We start from the raw sequence: 25872 nt of genomic DNA, 5'->3' as shown, positions 1-25872 counted from the left end.
CAACTAGGAAAGAAGGGAGTCCTACTCCCGGTGGGAGTAGGACTCCCCCCTTGGCGCGCCCTCCTTGGCCGGCCGCCTCCTCCCCCCTGGCTCCTTTATATACGGGGGCGGGGGGCCACCCCATGACACACAAGTTGATCTACGGATCGTTCCTTAGCCGTGTGCGGTGCCCCCCTCCACCATATTCCACCTCGGTCATATCGTCGCAAAGCTTAGGCGAAGCCCTGCGCCGGTAGAACATCATCATCGTCACAACGCCGTCGTGCTGACGGAACTCATCCCCGAAGCTTTGCTGGATCGGAGCCCGGGGATCGTCATCGAGCTGAACGTGTGCTGAACTCGGAGGTGCCGTACGTTCGGTGCTTGGATCGGTCGGATCGTGAAGACGTACGACTACATCAACTGCGTTGTGCTCTAGCTCTTGTCATGGGTCCAAGTGGTGTTGAGGGAGATGTAGACGCGTCCATGGGGATGAGCGAGGGATGCTCCGCATCATCTCCCCCCCCCCCTTGGGAAAGGTCTGACCTCGGATCAAAATCTTCATCACCATGGAAAGGCGAGAGGTCTTGGATGTTGAAGATGTCGCTCACGTTGTACTTGTCTCGTGGGAGGTCAATCTTGTAGGCATTGTCGTTGTAGCGTGCTAGCACCTAGAAGGGTCCATCGGCTCGAGGGAGAAGTTTGGACTTGCGTTCGTTGGTGAAGCGGTCCTTGCGAAGGTGTAGCCACACGAGATCACCTATTGAAGATCATGGGTTGCTTGTTGACGTTGAGCTTGGTCGCTAGTCGATGTACTTGGCGCTCGATGATGTTCCTTGTACCTTCATGCATCTTCTTGATGTAGCTTGCTCGTGCACTCGCATCCATGTTGGTGCGCTCTTGTAGAGGAAGAGGTAGAATGTCCAATGGGGACAACGGGTTGAAGCCGTAGACCACCTCGAAGGGGGACTTGCCGGTAGTCGAATGTCTTGCACGGTTGTAGGCGTACTCGGCGATGGGTAGAGACGCCTCCCACTCCTTGATGTTCTTCTTGATCAACACGCGAAGTAGAGTGGATAGTGTCCGGTTCGTCACCTCCATTTGGCTGTCGGTTTGAGGATGGTATGCGGATGAGAACAAGAGCTTGATTCCAAGCTTGGCGCATAGGGTCTTCCAAAAGTAACTCAAGAACTTGACGTCGCGGTCGGAGACGATTGTCTTTGGTACTCCATGGAGACGCAAGATTTCCCTACAAAAGAGATTTGCAACATGTGAAGCATCGTCTATCTTGTTGCAAGGGATGAAATGTGCCATCTTAGAAAATCGGTCCACAACAACAAACACAGAATCCTTTCCATTTTGAGTTCTAGGCAAACCAAGTACAAAGTCCATGCTAATGTCTTCCCAAGGTTGATAAGGAATAGGAAGAGGCATGTAAAGACCACGAGATTGAGCTTTAGACTTAGCTTTGCGACATGTAGAGCATCGAGTGGTGAAACATGAGACATCACGGAACATCTTGGGCCAATAATAGTTCTTGGAGAGCGTAGCGAACGTCTTGTCGCGTCCAAAGTGTCCCATGAGTCCGCCTCCATGAGCCTCTTGCAAAAGGAGCAAACGAAGAGAAGACTCGGGAATGCATAGTTTGTTAGCTCTCATAAGATATGCATCCTTGATATAATATTGTTCCCAAGAAGTATGCGTCAAACACTTAGCATAAGGAATAGCAAAAGATGGATCATTAGCATACAAGTCTTTGATGTGCTCAAAACCAATAACATTCAACTCAAGTTTAGTGACAAGCGTGCATATGCGTGAAAGCGCATCCGCAACTACATTTTCCTTACCCTTAATGTACTTGATCACATAGGGGAAAGATTCAATAAATTCACTCCATTTGGCATGACGCTTGTTCAACTTAGTTTGACCTTTTAAGTACTTAAGCGTTTCATGATCGGTATGTATGATAAACTCATGAGGTCTAAGATAATGTTCCCAAACATGTAGCACACGTACTAAAGCATATAATTCTTTGTCATAGATGGGATAGTTAAGTTGAGCACCGCAGAGTTTTTCACTAAAATAAGCAATGGCTCATTTTTCTTGCATCAAAACTCCGCCAATTCTGGTACCACTTGCATCACAATGAACCTCAAAAGTTTTCTCAAAGTTGGGCAAAGCAAGAATCGGAGCATGAGTAAGCAAAGACTTGAGCTCATCAAAAGCGGTGGGTTTCAAAGATCCCCAAACAAAAGGAGCATTCTTCTTACTTAAAGCATGTAAAGGAGCGGCAATTGTGCTAAAGTTTTTCACAAAGCGGCGATAAAATCCTGCAAGACCAAGAAAACTACGCACTTGTTGCAAATTGGTAGGTTGGGGCCAAGTTTTAATTGCCTTAATCTTAGTTTCATCAACATGGACACCCTTGGAAGAGACAACAAAACCAAAGAAAAACACTTTGTCAACGCCAAAAGTGCATTGTTTTCAAGTTCGCATAAAGGCTTTCCTTGCGGAGGGTTTGCAACACAGATTTAACATGATTAATGTGCTCTTTCATGGTTTTGCTAAACACAAGGATATCATCAAAGTAGACCACAACGAAGACTCCAATGTAAGGTCTAAGCACATGATCCATAAGACGCACGAAAGTTCCGGGTGCTTCCGACAAACCCATAGGCATCACTAACCACTCATATAAGTCAAATTTGGTTTTGAAAGCAGTTTTCCATTCATCACCTTCTTGAATGCGGATTTGATAATAGCCACTTTTAAGATCAATTTTTGAGAAAAAGTTGGCTCCACTAAGTTCATCAAGCATGTCATCTAAGCGAGGAATGGGATGCCTATAGCGAACGGTAATAGCATTTATAGGTCTACAATCAGAACATAAGCGGAAACTTCCATCGGGCTTAGGCACAAGTATAACGGGAACGGCACAAGGGCTTAGGATTTCACGTACATGACCGTTGTCGATTAGTTGTTGTACTTGCCGTTGAATCTCTTTGGTTTCTTCAGGATTGACACGGTATGGAGCTTTGTTTGGAAGTGGTGCTCCGGGGATGAGGTCGATTCGATGCTCAATGCCTCGTAAAGGAGGTAGACCCAGAGGTAGCTCATCGGGGAAAACGTCTTGGAATTCCTGCAAAAGAGATTGAAACACTAAAGGTAGCTCGTGAGAGGTGTTAGTTGTTGACTCTCCATCCTTGCACACAAGGACAAAGTGCATCACACTCGATGGGTTCACACACACTTCTCTTATCTCACTTTTGGTGGCAAATAGGATGAGATTTTTCTCTCTAGGCGAAGAGGCGCTCAAGTTTGGCTTGTGGCTCTCACTCACTTTTGGGTGGGTCACTTTCTCACTCTTCTCTCCATGGTGGGTGGTTTGCTTGTCGGCTATCACTTGACTAGGGGACATAGGTCGTAGCACATATTCCTTCCCTTTCATTTTGAAGCTATAGTGATTGGTGCGCCCATTGTGGATGACACCACGGTCGAATTGCCATGGTCGACCAAGAAGGAGGTGGCAAACGGTCATTGGGACCACATCACACTCCAAAGTGTCCTCATATGCACCGATTTTGAAGGAGACTTGGACCGTATGCTCGACTCGTATAGTGCCGGAGTCACTTAGCCATTGAACCTTGTAGGGGTGCGGGTGCTTCCTCTTGACCAATTGAAGCTTAGAACATAGTTCTTCACTTGCCAAGTTGTGACAACTACCTCCATCGATGATGACCTTGACGGACCTTCCATTGATGCCGGCCTTTGTGTGGAAGATGTGGCATCGTTGGTCTTCTTCTTGTTGATGTTGAAGAGTCAAGACCTTGGAGACAAAGAGAGCAGGACTCGTATCTTCATCACAAAAGACTTGATCATCTTCATCCTCGTTCACGCGCCGGTGCATGGCCACTTGCTCAAGAGCTTCCATCTCCTCATCACTCATGGAGTCATATGTGCCATCATCGTTGAGGATCATGGTGCGCTTGTTTGTGCATTCATAGGACTTGTGGCCTCGGCCGCCGCAAGTGAAACACTTGAAGGAGCTTGCCTTGATGGTCTCACCGGTTGGGGTAGGTGATGAAGCACACGGCTTGAAGTTGCTTGTATTAGTAGGAAGACGACTTGAACTTGACGAAGGTTTCTTGTAACTTGACTTGTTGTCATTGCTTGTAGAAGGCTTGGTTGATGTAGATGTTGGAGAAGTTGTTGAAGCTTGGATGTTGGAGAAGCCGTAGGTCTTGGATGAGTACTTGGCGTACTTGAAGTCATCTTGCACTTGACGTTCCGCCTTGGTCGCTTGATGCACGAGCTCAATGAGGTTGGAGTAGGGTTGGAAGTCGGCGATCTTCTTGATGGGTGATTGAGTCCATTCAAGAATTGTGCCATTGTTTGCTCATTATCTTCCGTGACATTGGCTCGAATCATGGCTATCTCCATTTCCTTGTAGTATTCTTCAACACTCTTTGTTCCTTGCTTGAGGAGTTGTAGCTTCTTGAAGAGATCGCGGTTGTAGTAGGTTGGCACAAAACGTGCTCGCATGACTTCCTTCATTTGAGCCCAAGTGGTGATAGGTGGTTCACCTCTTGCTTCTCGGCGCTCAAGGACTTGTTCCCACCATATGAGCACATAGTCTTGGAACTCAAGTGATGCCATAGCGATCTTCTTCTCTTCCTCATAGTTGTGCAAGCGAAAAAATTTGTCGACCTTCAATGCCCATGAGAGGTACTCTTCCGGATCATTGCTTCCATTGAACTTGGGCATTGTGAACTTGATCTTGCCATAGCGTTGCTCTTCATTGTGTTGTTGGCGATGGTGATGATGACGCTCTTGACGTGGAGGGTAGTCATCCTCATGTTGCTCTTGGCGCGGAGGAAGTCCATAGTCAACTTGTTCTTGTTGAGCTTGAAGTTGAGGTAGAGCTTGACGAGCTTGTGGAGGAGCTTGTGGAGCTTGACGTGCTTGTGGAGAAGCTTGTGGAGCTTGACGTTGCACGCGCGGTTGTTAGTTCCTCTCTTGGAATTCTTCTCGAAGAGCTTCCTCTTGATTGCGCCGTTTGTGATTGCGGTTGGCGATGGCTCGACTTGATTCTTGAAGGGCACGTTGCGCCTCAAGAGCTTGCGCTTCTCGTTGTTGTTGTTGAAGACGTTGAGCCTTGGCATCCTGTTCCTCTTGGTGTAGACGCGCTCGTTCTTCCTCTTGGCGCCGTAGTCATTGCCGTTCTTGAGCTTGAGCAAAAGCGACTTGGTTTGATTGAGGACGAGGGACTTGCTCATCGACTTGCTCTTATGAATGCTTGTCATGTAGCGGGTTCCGAGATGCATGCCGGTCTTGACGCGCGGCTCGGCAAAGAGTGTTTGATGACGGTGTACTTGAGTCGGAGAAGGTGTCATCGGAGTGTCGACTCGAGCGGCTCCGTCTTGAGGATTAAGAAGTGGAAGGATGCCAGTTCCTCATCAAGGCGCAGATCTCGTCCATTCTTGCATCATTCTCTTGCTTGTGAGAGTCGAACTTGTTGTCGAAGTAGTCTCTTGTACGTTGCTCGGAGCGTCGCAAGTCGGTGGCGAGGTTGTCGATGCGGTCACTCATAGCTTGTTGCTCTTGGTGTAACGCCCTTTGAGCACCAAAGAGGTGGCTCTTTGTGACGAATGATGACATGTCTTCGCCGTTCTCGATGAGAGGTGGATTGGTAGAAGAACTTGGCCTATCCATCATTCCAAACAAAATGTAAGTGGTAGAAGGAAAAGAACGTGTAGGTACCTTGACCGAAGTTGAAGATGAATCAAGTTCACTCAAATGCGGACAATGAAATAGCACTGTTGGTACCAATTCTTGTCGGTTCTCACACCTACACACGTAAAAGCTTATGGTGGAGCTTGGTTAGGATGGTGGCACAAAATTTGATGCAATAGTAAGTGAGCTTCAATAATGTTGGAAAAGATTCACAAATTTGCAAATGCAACAAGTAGACCAAGCAAGTAATGGTACACGGATACACACACGCAAATAGATCGATGGGATTGTGCAATCCAAAAGTGAGCCAAAATGTGGAAACCATGAAAATGCTCTTGTTGCACAATACTAGAGAGACGCTAGCACGATTGCACAATAGGCGGATACGCAAACTTGTGCACAACCTACTAGGCAAAAATGCAACTATCTCTATCCCACGTATGCTATATGTATGGTATTTCGGTGCAATGATCCAAGATGATCCAATATGACAATCTTAATGTAGTATGATGCTATGGTTCTTGTTCATAAGCTCTTTGCTTATCTTTCCTCTTTGCTTAAAAGCCTGGGTGGCTCTTTCACTTTTGAGCTCTTTTCTCATGCAAAACTTCACGAACCAAGGTAGCAATTGTGTATGCTATGACAACTTTGTGACACACAAGTGGATCCCAAGATATGCACCACTATGGTATGGTATGTATGCTATGGAGTATGATCACTAATGTGCACAAGTCACGTTGCCGGCAATACTCAATGGCTAGTCTCAGTGGGTAAGCTACGCAAAAGTAGGGACATGTGGGGTATGAATGCAATTGCAAGGTATGACAAAGATGTCATCGAAGTTACCATCCTTGGCGATGATGAGACCCTTGCGAAGATGAGCCGTGGTGGTGATGAAGTCAAACCGTACCTAGATAGACGAAACACAAAAGGATACGGGAGCCACAACTCAAAATCTCAAGGATCAAAATGTGTCAAAATCGTCATATGAGGTATCGGGAAGATGGTCGTGTATGTGGGTTTGGAAGATGTGGTGGAATGTGGGGTTGTGGTGGTGGCCGAACTGTCAAACTTTAGTTTCGTCAGAGTTTCACGGACGTCCGGTTTTTACGGTCGTCCGATCGTCGGACGTCCGGTAGGGTCCGGTCATCCGGTGCCTGGGCGAAATTCGGACACGGGATGAACTGCGCGTTTTCGGGGTGGATGGAGATGGTGTGGTCGAAATCGAGCGGATTGGTGGATGGAAAAGGGTGGGGAGGGTAGGGAAAGCTAGATCCACATGTAGCAACTCAAATCCATGAACCAAATCCAACAAAATCTCAACTCACCAACAAATCACAAAAAAAAATTGGGGCTATTTTGGTGGTGATTTTCGGAATTAGGACGAAAATAACAAAATCAAGCTAGAAAACAAGGGGTAGGGGCTCCAAAAACGTGATCAACGTGGCTCATGATACCAAGATGATGTAGGGCGGAACCCTATGTGGACGATCTTTCACGTTTGGAGTGGATCCTACGGGGAATCACGAATGACACGCGGTAGCACAAAGGGGGAAACACGGGGAAAACGATAGAGAGAATCACGAAACCGACATAGAATCAATCACACGAGTGCTAGATCACCGAACACAAAGAGATACACGAGATCCAAAGTCAACAAAGGTAAGGATACAAAGGAACCGTTCTTCTCCGTACGGAGGTCTTGATGATCTTCCCTAGAAAGGGGTCTTGAATCCGCTTGGGGGATCTTCTCCGAAGAGGCCGTGAACTCCGAGGAGAAGTATCTAAGTGGATGAGTAAGGCTCTCACACAAATATGAGCTAAAACCAATGCTAAACCTAGCGAGGAGGTGGGAGAGGCCTATTTATAGTCTTAGTGCAAAAGAGGGCGAAGTGAAGGGGTACATGGGCTTCGGCCCGAAACTATGCGCAGACAGGTACCGGACGTCCGCTGGGGACCGGTCGTCCGGTGGCTCATGGGGGTCCGGACGTCCGGTGTCGTCAGACGTCCGCTAGATGCGTTCTGTGAAGGAGGCGCCGGTCGTCTGGTATCTTCATACTTCCGTTAATATCCATTCTGTTGGGAGGGTGCCGGACGTCCGGTAAACTTCGATCGTCCGCTCGCTGGAGAGTGTGGCCGGTCGTCCGGTCCGGGCCGGACGTCCGCTCGCTGGGGCCTGTGTTGGCAGCTGGGCTTCAGGCGCCGGACGTCCGGTCCCGACCGGTCGTCCGGTGGCTGGAGTTTTCTCCGGTAGATCTTCTTGACCTTCGCGGTTGGTAGCCTTGCCTTCTTGTCCGATGGATGTAGATGTATCATGGCTTTCCTCCAGGTACCTGATCACACACAGAGTGTCCATATGAGGTAGTAGCCAAGTCTCGTGAGTAGAGAGAGGAAGTTCAGAGAGGAGCGAGTTCATCTTATCGTCTGTAGCCTTTGCTCTAGCTCTTGTCATGGGTCCAAGTGGTGTTGAGGGAGATGTAGACGCGTCTATGTCTTGAGCTCGCTGTTGCATCTCTTCGTCACTACGGTCGAGACTCCGTGTCTCATCAAGAATGCCGAGATCCAAATCTTTCAACAAGCCACTGTCGATTGCATCACCTAACAGTGGCCCAACTTCACAAAGTTAAGTGTTGATCAAATAGAGGTTAAGGCACAAACTTGAGACAGTGGATCCTCTCTGTTGTTTATCCAACAAACTCCTGGTTGCCTTGGTCAAAGACGCCATGGCTTGTTCCATATCATTTGCCTCAACAGGGTCAGCGCACGGAGCGGATAGGAAATCCTGGACATCGATGCTGAGCTCAGGCAGCAACCAAGGCAGATGCCTCCACCGTGTAGAGAGCACACTTGTCCTTGTAGCCACAAGTGAGCTGAGCCTCCCCAAGATGGACAGTAAGATATCATCAGTGAGAGCGCTGATCCTATCTTCGTCGTCCAGTTGCTGCAACATAAATCAAGCATCCATTATTTAGCTGCCACATACGTAGTAGCTTTATTCAGAAATAGCAAAACAGAGCATAGTTACATAGGGTGACAGGAACTACAATCTCTATAGCCCTTAAATTGTTTGATTATCTCTACTGCTGCTGCTACTGCTTCTACTAGTACAGTATATCAACTCTGAAATTAGAATTCCAAGATGGAAACGCAACTACGGCTGTTGATGCTCAATGTCAGAGGCGGCCGAAACCCTCGGCGACGCGCAAGCGCAACAGGTCGGGTGTGACTCGACGGAGCTAGCGGCGGAAAGAAGTAACGCAGGAGCAGGGTTTCACCTTGGGGCTGCACGTGCGGAAGTCGTCGGCGCTGAAGAGCCCGCTCCTGAGGTCCGGCGGGTACTCCTCCCTCGGCTCCTGCGCGGCGACCATCGGCAGCGGCGAGGCGGGTTTCCTGGGAGACGATGAGGGTGACACCGCGGTGGGGTGGGGGCGGAGATGCTTCCCCGCAACGCTGGCGGCGCGCGGGAGGAGGTCCCCGGCGGCGAGAGCGCTTCTTCCGTGGAAGAGCCGGCGGTGAGCAGCCACCGGAGGAGTAGGGATTGGGAATTTTTGGGTTGGGCTGGATGGGACTGCGACGCAAGGCCTAAGCAGTTGGGCGAAAAGGAAACTTGGGACTGGGCCTACATGGTTTCCTTCTGTAGACAAATGGACCGGCCCAAAATGCGGTGTCTCCCAGCATTTCCCAACGAAGGAAATGATGATTCTAAGATATTTTGGGCAAGCCCTAAAAAAATACTCCTCCGTTCCTAAATGTAAGTCTTTGTATAGATTCCACTATGAATCATATACGAATGTATATAAATGCATATTAAGAATAGATTCATTTATTTTTCTTCGTATGTAGTCCACCTAGTGGAATCTCTACAAAGACTTATATTTAGAAACGGAGGGAGTATATATTTTGGGCACAGTAAGAGAATGAGAATAAGATATGCTCAAAAAAAAGAATGAGAATAAGAAGCACTGAATAAGCTAGGAAAAAACTAACACAGCCTAATGTGGATGGGGGCCTCGGTTATAAGGATATGCATTCTTTTAATATGGCCATGCTAGCGAAACAATAATGGAGGTTGATGTCGTGTCGGATCCTGCTACGTCCCCGACTGCACGGGTGCTCAGAGTCAAATACTACCCCAATGGGGGTTTGTTGAGTGCAGAGCCGAATGATGGTATATCATATACTTGGGGCAGCATTTCCCATGGCATAGAATTATTAAAACATGGTGTTACCAAACAAGTTGGTGATGGCTCCAGCATTGACATTTTGGCTGACCCTTGGCTGCCCAAAAAGTGGTCCTGGTGACGAATTACGCCTCTTGTGGCGATTTATTTCCGACGAGAGTTGAGGACCTTATTGGCCCTCATCAATATTGGAATTACACTATACGCCGAGTGCCAGAAATACTCGGCAAAGGGTTTAATACACTTGGCAAAGCCTTTGTTGTGCATTGTTCTTCACGGGAGTGGTAACTTGCTTGTCACTCTTCTTAAAGTTCCCGTTCTTTTCCTTTGCTCTTTTTTTTCTTGAGACTAGTGTTCTTGTTAACCATCAACACTTGATGCTCTTTCTTGATTTCTACCTTTGCCGATTTCAGCATCGCGAAGAGCTCGGGAATATTTTCCGTTATCCCTTGCACATTATAGTTCATCACGAAGTTATAATAGCTTGGTGATAGTGAATAGAGAATTCTGTCAATCACTATCTTATCTAGAAGATTTACTCCCACTTGATTCAAGTGATTGTAGTACTTAGACATTTTGAGCACATGCTCACTTGCTGAGCTATTCTCATCCATCTTGTAGGCAAAGTATTTGTTAGAGGTCTCATACCTCTCGACATGGGCATGACTCTAAAATACCAATTTCAGCTCTTGGAACATCTCATATGCTCAGTGGCGTTCAAAACGTCTTTGAAGCCCCGATTCTAAGCTGTAAAGCATGGTGCACTAAACTATCAAGTAGTCATAATATTGAGCTTGTCAAACGTTCATAATGTCTTCATTAGCTCCTGCAATAGATCTGTCACCTAGCGGTGAATCAAGAACATAATTCTTCTGTGCAGCAATGAGGATAATCCTTAGATCATGGGCCCAGTCCATATCATTGCTACTATCATCTTTCAACTTATTTTTCTCTAGGAACATATCAAAAAATAAGGAAGCTATATCGCGAGCTATTGATCTACAATATAGATTTGCAAATACTATCAGGACTATGTTCATGATAAATTAAGTTTAATTAATCGAATTACTTAAGAACTTCCACTTAGATAAACATCCCTCGAGTCATTTGAATGATACATGATCCAAATCAACTAAACCATGTCTGATCATCACGTGAGATGGAGTAGTCATCAATGGTGAAAATCTCTATGTTGATCATATCTACTATATGATTCACGTTCGACCTTTCGGTCTCCAGTGTTCTGAGGCCATGTCTGTACATGTCAGACTCGTCAAGTTTAACCCGAGTATTCCGCATGTGCAAAACTGTCTTGCACCCGTTGTATGTAAACGTAGAGTCTATCACACCCGATCATCATGTGGTGCCTCGAAATGAAGAACTGTAGCAACGGTGCATACTCAGGGAGAACACTTATACCTTGAAATTTAGTTAAGGGATCATCTTATAATGCTACTGCCGTACTAAGCAAAATAAGATGCATAAAGATAAACATCACATGCAATCAAAATATGTGACATGATATGGCCATCATCATCTTGTGCTTTTGATCTTCATCTCCAAAGCATCGCCATGATCCCCATCGTCACTGGTTTGACACCTTGATCTCCATCATAGCGTCATGGTTGTCTCGCCAACTATTGATTCTACAACTATCGCTAATGCATAGTGATAAAGTAAAGCAATTACATGGCATTTGCATTTCATACAATAAAGAGACAACCATAAGGCTCCTGTCGGTTGCTAGTAACTTTTACAAAACATGAGCATCTCATACAATAACGTATATCACATCATGTCTTGACCATATCACATCACAACATTCCCTGCAAAAACAAGTTAGACGTCATCTACTTTGTTGTTGCAAGTTTTACGTGGCTGCTATGGGCTTCTAGCAAGAACCATTCTTACCTACGCATCAAAACCACAATGGTGTTTTGTCAAGTTTGTTGCTTTAACCTTCAACAAGGACGGGCCGCAGTCAAATTCGATTCAACTAAAGTAGGAGAAACAGACACCCGCCAGCCACCTTTATGCAAAACTAGTTGCATGTCTGTTGGTGGAACCGGTCTCATGAATGTGGCCATGTAAAAGGTTGGTCTGGGCCGCTTCATCCAACAATATCGTCCAATCAAAATAAGACGTTAGTGGTAAGCAGTATGACTATCACCACCCACAATTCTTTGTGTTCTACTCGCGCATATTATCTACGCATAGACCTGGCTCGGATGCCACTGTTGGGAAACATAGCATGCAATTTCAAAAAAATTCTACGCTCACACAAGATTTATCTAGGAGATGCATAGCAATGAGAGGGGGAGAGCATCTTCATACCCTTGAAGATCGCAAAGCGGAAGCGTTTATCAACGCGGTTGATGTAGTCGTACACCTTCATGATCTGTCCCGATCAAGTACCGAACGTACGGCACTGATACGTCTCCAACGCATCTATAATTTTTTATTGTTCCATGCTATTATATTATCTGTTTTGGATGTTTAATAGGCATTTTATATGCTATTTTATATTATTTTTGGGACTAACCTATTAACCGAGAGCCCAGTGCCAGTTTCTATTTTGTTTGCCTATTTTAGAGTTTCGCAGAAAAGGAATACCAAATGGAATGAAACTTCCGCGATGATCTTTCTTGGACCGGAAGGAAACCAGAAGACTTGGAGATGAAGTCGGAGACGCAACGAGGCGGTCACGAGGCAAGAGGGCGCGCCCAGGGGGGTAGGGCGCGCCCCCTACCTCTTGGGCCCATCATAGCTCCCCTGACCTAGCTCCTTCGCCTATATATACTCTTATACCCTAAAAACATCCAAGGGAGCCATGAAACCACTTTTTCACCACCGCAACCTTCTGTACCCGTGAGATCCCATCTAGGGGCCTTTTCTGGCGTCCTGCCAGACGAGGATTCGATCATGGAGGGCTTCTACATCAACACCATTGCCTCTCCGATGAAACATGAGTAGTTTACCACAGGCCTGCGGGTCCATAGCTAGTAGCTAGATGGCTTCTTCTCTCTCTTTGATTCTCAATACCATGTTCTCCTCGATGTTCTTGGAGATCTATTCGATGTAATATTCTTTTGCGGTGTGTTTGCCTAGATCCGATGAATTGTGGATTTATGATCAGATTATCTATGAATATTATTTGGTTCTTGTCCAAATTCTTATATGCATGATTTGATATCTTTGCAAGTCTCTTTGAATTATCGGTTTAGTTTGTCCTACTAGATTGATCTTTTTTGCAATAGGAGAAGTGCTTAGCTTTGGGTTCAATCTTGCAGTGTCCTTTCCCAGTGACAGTAGGGGCAGCAAGGCACGTATTGTATTGTTGACATCGATGGTAAAAAGATGGGGGTTTCATCATATTGCTTGACTTAATTCCTCTACATCATGTCATCTTACTTAATGTGTTACTCTGTTCTTTAGGAACTTAATACTCTAGATGCAGGTAGGAGTCGGTCGATGTGTGAAGTAATAGTAGTAGATGCAGAATCGTTTCGTTCTACTTGACACAGATGTGATGCCTTTGTTCATGATCATTGCCTTAGATATCGTTATAAGTATGCGCTTTTCTATCAATTGCTCAACAGTAATTTGTTCACCCACCGTAATATTTGCTATCTTGAGAGAAGCCACTAGTGAAACCTATGGCTCCCTGGGTCTCTTTTCTATTATATTGAATCTCTTTTACATCTTACTAGTTTCCGATCTACTATTTTGCAATCTTTTACTTTCCGATCTATAAACCAAAAATACCAAAAACATTTACTTTACCGTTTATCTATCTCTATTAGATCTCACTTTTGCAAGTGAACGTGAAGGGATTGACAACCCCTTTATCGCGTTGGGCGCAAGTTGTTGATTGTTTGTGCAGGTATCCGGTGACTTGTGCGTTGTCTCCTACTGGATTGATACCTTGGTTCTCAAACTAATGGAAATACTTACGCTATGTTTCTGCATCACCCTTTCCTCTTCAAGGGAAAACCAACGCAAGCTCAAGAGATAGTAGGCACCTCCGCGTTCAGCACACGTTCAGCTTGATGACGTCCTCGCCTTCTTGATCCAGCAAGAGGGGTGAAGTAGTAGACGAGTTCCAGCAACACGATGGCATGGTGACGGTGTTGGTGAAGAACAATCTCCGCAGGGCTTCGCCAAGCACAACGGAAACTATGACGAAGAATAAACTAGAGGGACTGGGTTGCCGGCACACGGCTTGGTGTTTCTTGATGAGTTCCAGGTGCTAGCCCTGCCCCTCTATTTATATGTCGAGCCCTGGGGTCGAAACTTGGAGTAAAAGCCTCCTTAAAGTCGGTTTTACCCGCAAGGAAGAGTCATTCTTGGACTTCCAGGACCAGACGCCACGGTCCTTGGCGTCCAGCCCAAACGCTACGGGTCTCGGCGTCTGGCCCAGGGCCAGACGCCAGGGTCTCCGGCATTTGGCCCCCTGGCCTCCGCAAAACTCCTTTATTTGCACTGAACTAAAGCCCCGTGGGCTTCACCCCTTGGCCGAACCATATCATCATATATATCAATATTTACCTCCGGAGCTTCTCGTCATGTTTGCGATCTCATCCGAGACTCCTAACAACATTTGGTCACCAACATACATAACTCATATAGTACTATATCGTCAACGAACGTTAAGCGTGCAGACCGTACAGGTTCGAGAATTATGTAGACATGAGTGAGACACCTCTCCATTCAATAACCAATAGTGAAACCTAGATGCCCATATTGGCTCCTACATATTCTACAAAGATCTTTATCGGTCGAACCTTATGACAACATACGTAATTCCCTTTGTCTATCGGTATATTACTTGCCCGAGATTCGATCTTCGGTATCTTCATACCTAGTTCAATCTCGTTACGGTAAAGTCTCTTTACTCGTTCCATAATACATCACCTCGTGACTAACTCCTTAGTCGTTTGCTTGCAAGCTTATGATGTGTATTACCGAGAGGGCCCAGAGATACCTCTCTGATACTCGGAGTGACAAATCCTAATCTCGATCTATGCCAACCCAACAAACTCCTTCGGAGATACCTGTAGAGCATCTTTATAATCACCCAGTTACGTTGTGATGTTTGATAGCACACAAGGCATTCCTCCGGTATCCGGGAGTTGCATAATCTCATAGTCGAAGGAATATATATTTGACATGAAGAAAGCAATAGCAACAAAACTGAACAATCATTATGCTAAGCTAACTGATGGGTCTTGTCCATCACATCATTCTCCTAATGATGTGATCCCGTTATCAAATGACAACTCATGTCCATGGTTAGAAAACCTTAACCATCTTTGATCAACGAGCTAGTCAAGTAGAGGCTTACTAGAGACACGGTGTTTGTTTATGTACTCACACATGTATTTAGGTTTCCGATCAATACAATTCTCGCATGAATAATAAACCTTTATCATGAATAAGGAAATATATAATAACAACTTTATTATTGCCTCTAGGGCATATTTCCTTCACCTAACAATTGTAGGACATGAGCACGGAAGACTTTAGTCAGGACATTGTTTTGTCCATTCAGTTCATGTTGTCATATGTTGAGGACTCCTAGCCCGAGGAGACGGCTCAAGATTCTGAAGTGTTCAAGGGGCCAGTTCAGTTGCCAACATTTGTGATTGTCATGCCTAGTGGTGCAATGGTTCCCGCACATAAGGCAAAACCATCAAGGTTGGGAAGATAAAGGTCTCTAGTAGGGGGAAGACAATGAAATGACAAGCTTTCATGTCCACCTTCATGCTTAACAAGATGCATGAGATCATATCCAGTTAGGTGAGAACAACAAGGGCTTCAAGGAGGTGCACCTGAACCGTTGTCAAGCATGTCCTCTAGTTTTGTAGCCAAGAGGTCACCTCAATCCGGTCTACAACCACCTTAGGACCTAGATAGCCAGATGGCTCCAAGTGGCTCAGGGACCTTACCGGCGCACACTGAGATCAAGACACCTTCACGATCCTGTTCAAGGTCGAGCACTACCAAGGCCACACCACAGTTATATCACAATCACTTGGTACACTACTTTAGCATCTTGATCGTGCCTATCACAACTAACACCATTTTGTTTCTATGTTAGGACCACCTCAAGGACGCCGAGTTCCTCAACACTCCCATCCAGAACTATGTAACAAGCCAATCCATTGGTGGAACGAGGATGGTAGGTGGCCCTAAGAGGCTGTGGTTGGCAATCACTAATGGAGTGCTCATTGAATGAAGCAAACGAAGGCAGAAGCAATGGCATGCAGGTTCTTCACTGCCATCTAACCTATCCTTTGTGTGATAACGTGTTGATATGTAAAGTGAATGAATGTTCAACCGAGACTTTCATTTGGTTGAGATTGTCTAGGAGTCTATTTTGTGTGCGTTTTGCAACTCTGATCCAGTGTGGTATTTGTTAGATGTGTATAGTCCCCTTTTTGGTATATCCCCATTGTATAAGGGGTTTCCTGCACTTTGACACACATGTATATGTAATGGCCTTTGGCCCTCAAGAAATACTAGTTGCTCACTTATCCAACATGGTATCAGTTGCTAGGTTCCTCTTCCTCTCCCGCATGCTGCAGCTCCATGCCTAGCTTTCTCGTCGCCCGCCACCTCCTCCCCCGTCGCCGGCCACCTCCTCCCTCTTCACCGGCCACCTTCTCCGCGCCCGGCAACTCCCGCCGCGCCCGCGTGCTCAGTCTAGGCCAGGCCGCGACCTTCCTAGCTGGTTGCGCCCAGGCCGCCCCCCGGCCGCGCTCTTCCCGCCAGGCTGCGGCCTAGCCGCGCCCCGGCCGCGCTCTACCCGCCCAGGCCGCGCCCCGGCCATGCTCTCCCTGCCCGGCTGCGACCAGCCCGCGCCCCGGGCGTGCCCCTGGCTACCGCTGCTTCTTCCATCTGCCCCGGCCGCGCCTCTGGCAGTGCGTCCCCAGGCCGCCCTCGTCCCGCATCTGGCTGGCTGCTGCTGGCCCATCTGCTGCCGCAGGAGCAGCCCAGGGCCGGCCCTCCTCGTGGCTTCCCGCTTCCTCCCAATTCCCCACTCGGGGCTGCATCGGGCTAGCGTGAGGCTCTCAGCCCCGATCCAGATCGGGGAGAGTTGACCAAAAAAACAGAGGAGAAAACAGAGTTCCCTCATGTCTTCTTCGGGCTATGTTGTTGTTCCTCGGTGCTCAGTGATCTTCGATGGCACCAACTATGCTGAGTTTGTGGGATTCATGTGCATCCATATGCGTGGTCTTCTTCTCTGGGGTGTTCTTTCTGGCGAGGTTCCCTGCCCGCCATGCCCTGTTGCACCTATGGCCCCAATCCCACCGGTGCCGCCGCCACTTGCTCCTGAGGCTTCCCAGGCTGACCGGGATGCCGCCAAGGACCTTGATGATGCTGCAGTTGATGCCTATGATCAGCAGGTATCTGCTTACTCTGATGCTCTTTCGACGTACCAGGATGATCTATCTGCTTACACTCTATGGTGCAATGACGATGCTCGTGATGCTGCTGTTCTTACTGCCAGTGTCCTCCCTCAGTTTGCTTCGGAGTTCATGGGACTTGGCATAGTTGCATCGATGTGGTCTTATCTTTGTCAGCGCTATCAGCCCTCTGGTGATGCTCTCTATCTCTCTGTGGTACGTCAGGAGCACGCCCTCTAGCAAGGTGATTCCACTGTTGATGAGTTCTATTCACAGTGCTCTGCCATCTGGCGTCAGGTTGACTTCCTTCGGATAGTTGTTTGTGGAACCTGTCGTTGCTGTCAGACTACTCGATCTGATCTAGAGTTTCAGTGGGTCCATGAGTTCTTATCTCGTCTTCGCTCTGAGTTTGAGCCCAGACGTGCTCACTTGCTTGCTCGTGGTCGTGTTCCAATCTCGGAGGTGCTTGCTGAGCTTCATGCTGAGGAGACCCGCCTTCGCTCTGCTGGTTTGCTGGTGGTCCCGTCTATGTTGGCTTCTCGGGCTCCTATGTCGTCTGCTCGACTCATCGCTCCACCACTCCTCCCCAGACCTTCAGGGGGGGTGAGTCGCCCTGCTTATACTGAGAGGCGCCGATCCCGCCGTGACACCTTCTGTGGCTACTGCTCTCGGCCCGGTCACCTAGAGTCTGATTGCCGTGAGAAGAAGCGAGACCAGCGGCGCTCCTCTTCCAGTGGGACTCCTAGATCTTCCTCGACTCCGTCACTCACTGACCAGGACATTGTGAGGCTCAATCACCTCCTGGCTTCCTCAGGCTCTTCGTCGACTGGTTCAGCTGCTGCTGTGACTGCAGCTACTTCTCCACCACCGCAGGCATCTACAGAGTCAGGTACATCTTCGCGGGTTTTGGATTCTGGAGCCTCCTTCCACATGTCTTCTGATTCTTCTGTGTTGTCTTCTCTCCGACCTCTTGATTCGCTTGTTAATGTTTTTACCGCCGATGGCACACCTCTTCCTGTTGCTAGTCGTGGCATTCTTTCCACTCCCTCTTTTTCCGTTCCTAGTGTCTCGCATGTTCCTCGTCTTACCATGAATCTGTTTTCCGCTGATCAACTTACTGATTCTGGTTGTCGTGTCATCCTTGATACCGACTCTTGCTCCATTCAGGATCGACGCACCAAGGCTTTGGTTGGTGCTGGCCCCCAGCACCGTGAGTCAGAAGGCCTTTGGGAGGTTGACTGGCTTCGTGTTCCTTCCACTGCCACCACTCTTGCCAGCTCCCATGCTCTTGCTGCCTCTTCGTCTGCGTCCTTCCAGCAGTGGCATCATCGCCTTGGTCACATCTGTGGCTCTCTCTTGTCTTCCTTAGTTCGTCAGTGCCTCTTGGGGTCTGTATCTGGAGATGTTTCTTTACATTGTAATGGTTGCAGACTTGGCAAACAGACTCAGTTGCCTTATCCTACCAGTGAGTCGGTATCTCAGCGTCCTTTTGACTTAGTTCATTCTGATGTTTGGGGTCCTGCCCCCTTTGATTCAAAAGGTGGTCAACGCTATTATATCCTGTTTATTGATGATTTCTCTCGCTACACTTGGCTCTACTTCATGAAATCTCGTAGCGAGGTTCTCTCTATATACAAACGTTTTGCTGCCATGGTTCACATCCAGTTTTCCATGCCCATTCGTACTTTTCGTGTTGACTCCGCTGGTGAGTTTATCTCTCAGCTGTTGCGTGGTTTTCTTGCGGAACAGGGTACTCTTGCCCAGTTCTCATGTCCTGGTGCTCATGCTCAGAACGGCATTGCCGAACGTAAGCATCGTCATCTACTTGAAACGGTTCGTGCGCTGATGATTGCCGCTTCCCTTCCGCCTCACTTTTGGGCTGAGGTTATTTCTGCATCCACTTATCTCATCAACATTCAGCCATCGACTGCTTTGCAGGGTGGTATTCCTATGGAGTGTCTCACTGGACGTTCTCCTGACTACTCCGCTCTTCGAATGTTTGGATGTGTGTGTTATGTCCTTCTTGCCCCACGAGAACGCACCAAACTGACTGCTCAGTCGGTTGAGTGTGTCTTTCTTGGCTACAGTGATGAGCACAAGGGCTATCGATGTTGGGATCCTGTGGGTCGTCGCTTGCGCATCTCGCGTGATGTGACTTTTGACGAGTCTCGTTCTTACTACCCACGTTCTTCTTCCTCGAGTTTCTCTGTGGATGACATTTCTTTCCTGCTCCTTCCTGACACACCCGGCTATGTGCCTCATGTGTCACCTCTTCCTCCGGCACCTCTCATTCCTTCTCATTCCCCACCGACATCGTCTTCTTCATCCTTCTCTTCCACCTCTCCACCATCATCTCTAGTCCATCGCCCTCTCTCACCTTTCCTCTCCACTATACTCGCTGATCTCGTACTGAGGATGTCTCCTCTGACGAGCCTTCCACCTCTGGTGCACCTCCTCCCACACCTCCCCTGGTTCACAACCTTCGTGCTCGGCCTCGCCCCCCCGCCTGATCGCTACTCCCCTGATCGGTATGGTCTCTCTGCTATTGCTGAGCCCGCTTCCTACCGAACTGCCATGACTCAGCCTGAATGGCAACTTGCGATGGCCGCAGAGCTTGCTGCTCTTGAGCGCTCGGGCACATGGGATCTGGTTCCCCTTCCTTCCGGTGTCCGTCCCATCACCTGCAAGTGGGTCTACAAGGTTAAGACTCGCTCTGATGGTTCTCTTGAGCGCTACAAAGCTCGTCTTGTGGCCCGTGGTTTTCAGCAGGAGCAGGGGCGCGATTATGATGAGACATTCGCTCCTGTGGCCCACATGACCACTATCCGCACTCTTCTTGCTGTGGCTTCTGTTCGCTAGTGATCTATCTCTCAACTTGATGTTCAGAACGCCTTTCTCAATGGCGAGTTGCGTGAGGTGGTTTATATGCAGCCACCACCGGGGTACTACGCTCATGATGATATGGTCTGTCGACTTCGCCGCTCCCTCTATGGTCTTAAACAGGCCCCTCGCACCTGGTTTGAGCACTTAGCCTCTGTGGTGACTGCAGCTGGTTTCTTGCCCAGTGATCATGATCCCGCGTTGTTTGTTCACACGTCTCCTCGTGGTCGGACTCTTCTCCTCCTCTATGTTGATGACATGATCATCACTGGTGATGACCTTGACTATATTGCCTTTGTTAAGGCTCGCCTTCGCGCTCAGTTCCTCATGACTGATCTTGGTCCACTTCGCTACTTTCTTGGGATTGAGATCTCCTCGACCTCTGATGGCTTCTACATCTCCTAAGAAAAATATATTCATGATCTTCTTGCTCGCGCTGCTCTCAGTGATGAGCGCACGGTTGTGACTCCTATGGAGCTCAACGTTCAGCTTCGTGCCACCGATGATGACCCTCTTCCTAATCCCACTCGCTATCGTCATCTTGTTGGCAGTCTTGTCTATCTTGCTGTTACGCGTCCTGACATCTCCTATCCTGTCCACATCCTGAGTCAGTTTGTTTCGGCCCCCACCTCTGTCCACTATAGTCATCTCCTCCGTGTTCTACGATATCTTCGTGGCACGATCTCTCAGCGCCTTTTCTTTCCCCGCTCCAGGCCTATTCTGATGCTACCTGGGCTAGTGATCCCTCTGATCGATGCTCGCTGTCTGCTTATTGTGTCTTTCTTGGTGGCTCTCTTATTGCCTGGAAGACAAAGAAACAGACTGCAGTTTCTCGCTCGAGCACAGAGGCTGAGTTGCGAGCCATGGCTATGTTGACAGCTGAGGTGATCTGGTTACGGTGGTTACTTGAGGATTTTGGTGTATCTGCTACTATCTCGACTCTCTTACTGTCAGACAGTACTGGCGCTATCAGTATTGTGCGTGACCCGATGAAGTATGAGCTCACCAAGCACATCGGTGTGGATGTCCACTTTGTGCGTGCTGCTGTGCAGGATCAGACTCTCGCTCTTCACTATGTGCCCTCTGAGCTACAGTTGGCGGACTTCTTCACCAAGGCACAGACTCGAGCGCAGCACGCCTTTTTCCTCTCCAAACTCAGTGTTGTTGATCCACCGTGAGTTTGAGGGGGGGTGTTAGATGTGTATAGTCCCCTTTTCGGTATATCCCCATTGTATAAGGGGTTTCCTGCACTTTGACACACATGTATATGTAATGGCCTTTGGCCCTCAGGAAATACTAGTTGCTCACTTATCCAACAGTATTTACTGTTAGCCAAAGAGTCATTAGCAACCGTCGTTAGGTCACAAACCTCCCGGAATCACACCATAAGATTTAAGTGTTCATCTTCTATGAATATTAACTCTGAGGTCATTTTACACAAGATGAACAAATGTGCAGAGTCAAAACTAATCTGAAATGCCATGCAAAAAAAACTAATCTAAAATGCTCAAGCGTCCAGGAATAATCTATTAAGTGACAGGACATGGAGCATACCGACTGTTTCTTACTCCGTTTCAAAATAAGTGTCGCTGATTTAGTACAACTTTGGAACGGAGGAAGTACAACTTATAAGTATAAAAAATTATTTAGCCTGAGATATGTCATCTCTCCTTATTCGTGAAAAATTATCTCTGGCGAGAAAATGCCATCTATAATCCGCTTAACGACCACTTCTTGCTCATCTTTCTTCCTCGGAAATCTAGAAGGGCGAGGTACCTCAAGGGCATCGCAGTCGTCGCACTGCACCTCATCTTTGCAAGTTGGGAGATCGCTCCAGCATGGATCTTATAAATGTAAACTGTTGTTCTAGCGATTTAAATCCAGCAAATTCTAGCTCTTTCAGAAGCTTGTTCTCGGAGCTGCTATCTAAGTGCATTTCCCACTGAGGACTCCTTCTGTCATGGAAGGAAGCAGGTCTGGCCTCGCCCACATCGCATGTGTGTTCCCATACCTGTATTTGTGTGAGCAATTCATTAGAGCTGTAGGAATACAATTTTAAACAACTTTCTGCTAAAATTTGTGAAAAATTAAATTTCCTAGTGTGGACAAGAAAAGAAACAGGGACAAAGACATCACCTCAATATGTAACATTTCAATAGATGGTGCTGCTACAAGAAAGGCCGTAGTCCATAAAATGTCAAATTCAACAAAGATACCAAGTACAGACAACTTCCTTAGCTTGCTGAATGCGGTGCGGAGATCCTCCATTTCAGGATGCAACCAAAGCTAGTCACAACATTAATAATAAATAAACAAACAAAATAAGAATTGATAGTTTGCAATCACAGAAATGAGATCATCAAAGAATTTACAGTTATGTATATTCTCTATCATACATAAACACATCTATGATATAAATTTCACATATGTGACAGACATGACGAATACCAAAAAACTACCATTTAGCAAAAATAAAGTAGGTACTTACGGTTTCTCCTTGGAAATCCAATGTGAGAGTATGTATACTTGTTACTCCATGTAGAAGCTCACTTAATTTAAACCCGCGTTGCTCACAATCTGAACCACATGAGAGTTCTAATTCCCCAAGAGAAGGGACAAAACCAAAGGTCAACGGGGCACACTGAGATACCCAAGTATCGCAAACCAACTTCTTCAGATTAGGGAGGCAGACAAGGTCGATTCTCAGAAAGCGACACTTTCCGATTTCTAGAACACAGAGTTTTGAGTGTGGTGCATCAATCTTAAAGAGAGAGTAGGAACCAGTATCACAATGATGAAGGGTTAGATGCTTCAGTTGCTTGCAGCAGTCAAACAGAACATGGTGCATGTCCAATTTGTCAAAGCCTACATTTTTTTAGAGAGAGCTTTGTGAGGCAGTGGAGCACACTAGGGTAGGCAGTGAAAAAAGCATCTATGTCTTGAGCTCGCTGTTGCATCTCTACCTCACTATGGTCAAGAGGCTCTGTCTCATCAAGAATGGTGAGATCCAAATCTTTCAACAAACCACTGTCGATTGCATCACCTATCAGTGGGCCAACCTCACAAAGCAAAGCGTTGAACAGATAGAGCTTAAGGTGCAAACTTGAGATAGTGGATTATCTCTGTTGTTTATCCAACAAACTCCTGGTTGCTTTCGTCAAAGACTTCATAGCTTGTTCCATATCATTTTCCTCAATAGGTTCGGCGCACGGAGCAGATAGGAAATCCTTCACATCGATGCTGAGCTCAGGCAGCAACCAAGGCAGATGCTTCCACCGTGTAGAGAGCACACTTGTCCTTGCAGCCATACATGAGCTGACTCTCCCCAAGATGGACAGTAAAATATCATCAGTCAGCATGCTGAGCCTATCTTCGTCCTTCAGTTGCTGCAACATAAATCAAGGATCCATTATTTAGCTGCCACATAACTTTATACAGAAATACCAAACAGGGAATAATTATACATGGCAACAGGAACTACAATCTCTCTAACATGTAACTTGCTTGATTATCTCTACCATTACTACGGTCTGTTGATTAGTAACGATCTGACGGCTAAATTTGCTGCTACAGTACCATCTACTCCCTCCGTTCCAAAATAACTGTCTCAAGCTTAGTAGAAATTTGTACTAAAGCTAGTACAAAGTTGAGACACTTATTTTGGAATGGTGGGAGTAATAAAGCAAGGAATGTGCAGTCTTCTGTGTATAGTTCTAGCCTTCTAGATACAACCTCAGTGGCCATATAAAAAAAATCATGCTAATTGACGCCCGCCGACACTTGCAAACTTTATTATGAAAAAAGTATGCATCAATCCAGACAAAACTTAATAATCATCGAAAAGCTTTAAAGAGAATGGATGCAGGAGTTGCGCAAAAGAAGAAAATAAAAAGCATTCCCATCATTGCCTTTGGCTACAACACGAAGATGTGACTGGAGATTTATATCGTCAAGAACAAACAGAGACATCATTGTTTTCTGTTCTCCTTCCGGTACGATCATGTAAATGTTCCAAAAGAAAAATTATGGCCAGGTTCATAGTTTTATTTACATGTTGAAGGTGGGCAAAAACAAAACGAAGACACCGCGGCATGGCGAAACTTTGAACCAAAATCTGGCCACAGTTTTTGACTCTGTTTATTGACAACTTCACTCTGTCAAAACCACACAAATTATAGGTAATTTGGCTGATAACACGCTGGACAAACAACTTAAAAATATAACGATTTAACATTTACATGGAGTGCTACAATAACTGTTAAGAGTTTTATACGTAGAAGGTATGAGTTGTAGGTACAGCTCTGGCATTGTATATACAGTGGAATGGTAATCTTTACCTCTTTACCTAATAATAAAAGGGCTATTGCTTCTTCCTCCCTAATTTTGGTCTGTCATTATGAGATTTGGTCCGTCCGTCGTTACTGGATTTTCATACGTCGGAAAAAAACAGTTCAGCCTTTTATTCTCTCTGTCTCGCGTACATGGGCCCGTTTGGGCCTCTGGCCGTCCGACAGCGGCATGCGTTGTGGCCCACCAATTAATCCGGCAAAAAATAGTTGCTGCTTTCAGGGATAGAACTCACCATCTGCCAACAATTTTTCTCACATAGATCCAACTGATCTAAATAAGGCCTGTGTAAACAAAAGAGATTTCGTATGTATTGTATAGTACCACCTCGCGTCTTTGCATATAATTTCACCAATTTATATATGAGTATAAGTTGAAATCAATAAGCGCCTTGAAATTAATACGGAGAGGGTAATCAGTGGGCCGAAATTAATGGAAAGACATAGAGAGATCCGGGCATTCACGAGGAAATAGTGGGAAAAAACTTGGCTGAAGCCATGCCGGTCAAATCATGGAGGGATTAGTGGGAGAAAATTGTGGGATTAAAAATTGGCGGAAGCCATGCCAATATTAAATCATGGAGGGATTAGTGGGAGAAAACTATGGGATGAAATTGGCTGAAGCCATGCTGATTAAATCATGGAGGGATTAGTGGGAGAAAATTGTGGGATTAAATTGGCTGAAGCCATGCCAATATTAAATCATGGAGGGATTAGTGGGAGAAAACTATGGGATTAAATTGGCTGAAGCCATGCTGATTAAATCATGGAGGGATTACTGGGAGAAAATTATGGGATTAAATTGGCTGAAGCCACGCCATTCGTGGAGGAATTAGTGGGAAAGAATCATGTGATTAATAAATCAGAAAGAATCATGCGATTAAATCGGCCATTCATAGAGGGATTAGTGTGAGAAATTCATGCGATTAAATCGGCTGATAGACAACGGCCACAGCCACGCCGCTCTTGTGGCCAATTAGAACAGAATTAATTGAGTCCAATTAATCTGATTCCTGGAACATGATGATGATTTTTCACTCGACGGTACTTGATTTTCTCATATCGCACTGACTAAAGAATATTCTCGACGGTACTTAATTCTCGGACCACTTCTCGAGCAAATATACATACTAACTATTCACTTCTAATATAATTTTGTTGGTTTATTTGCATATTATTGATAAATACATATAATTTCCCCAAAAAATGACACATATAATACATATGGACTCAACTCTTTTGACAAAAAATTGCGGGTGTCTACTATCCGACTCTATCACGTTGGACGTCAAAGAGACCATGGTGCAGGACCCCTGTTTCAACTACGGTCAGGCTCCGCCCATT

At 46.5% G+C, this 25872-nt stretch overlaps 1 protein-coding gene across 1 annotated transcript; it reads right to left on the bottom strand.

The window, feature by feature from the left end:
* Positions 1-7362: 7362 nt before the first annotated feature.
* Positions 7363-9293, bottom strand: LOC123117680 (F-box/LRR-repeat protein At3g03360). Its single transcript, XM_044538388.1, has 2 exons — positions 8988-9293; positions 7363-8653 (listed from the first exon to the last, which is right to left on the bottom strand). Exons 1-2 carry the CDS (start codon positions 9078-9080, stop codon positions 8336-8338), a joined length of 411 nt encoding a protein of 136 aa, XP_044394323.1. The 5' UTR covers positions 9081-9293; the 3' UTR covers positions 7363-8335.
* Between the last annotated feature and the right edge of the window lie 16579 nt (positions 9294-25872).

Source organism: Triticum aestivum, chromosome 5B (assembly GCF_018294505.1).
Source record: "Triticum aestivum cultivar Chinese Spring chromosome 5B, IWGSC CS RefSeq v2.1, whole genome shotgun sequence".
Taxonomy (NCBI): domain Eukaryota; kingdom Viridiplantae; phylum Streptophyta; class Magnoliopsida; order Poales; family Poaceae; genus Triticum; species Triticum aestivum.
The sequence above is the reverse complement of the archived record's forward strand: the minus strand, read 5'-3'. Positions and strand labels throughout refer to the sequence as shown.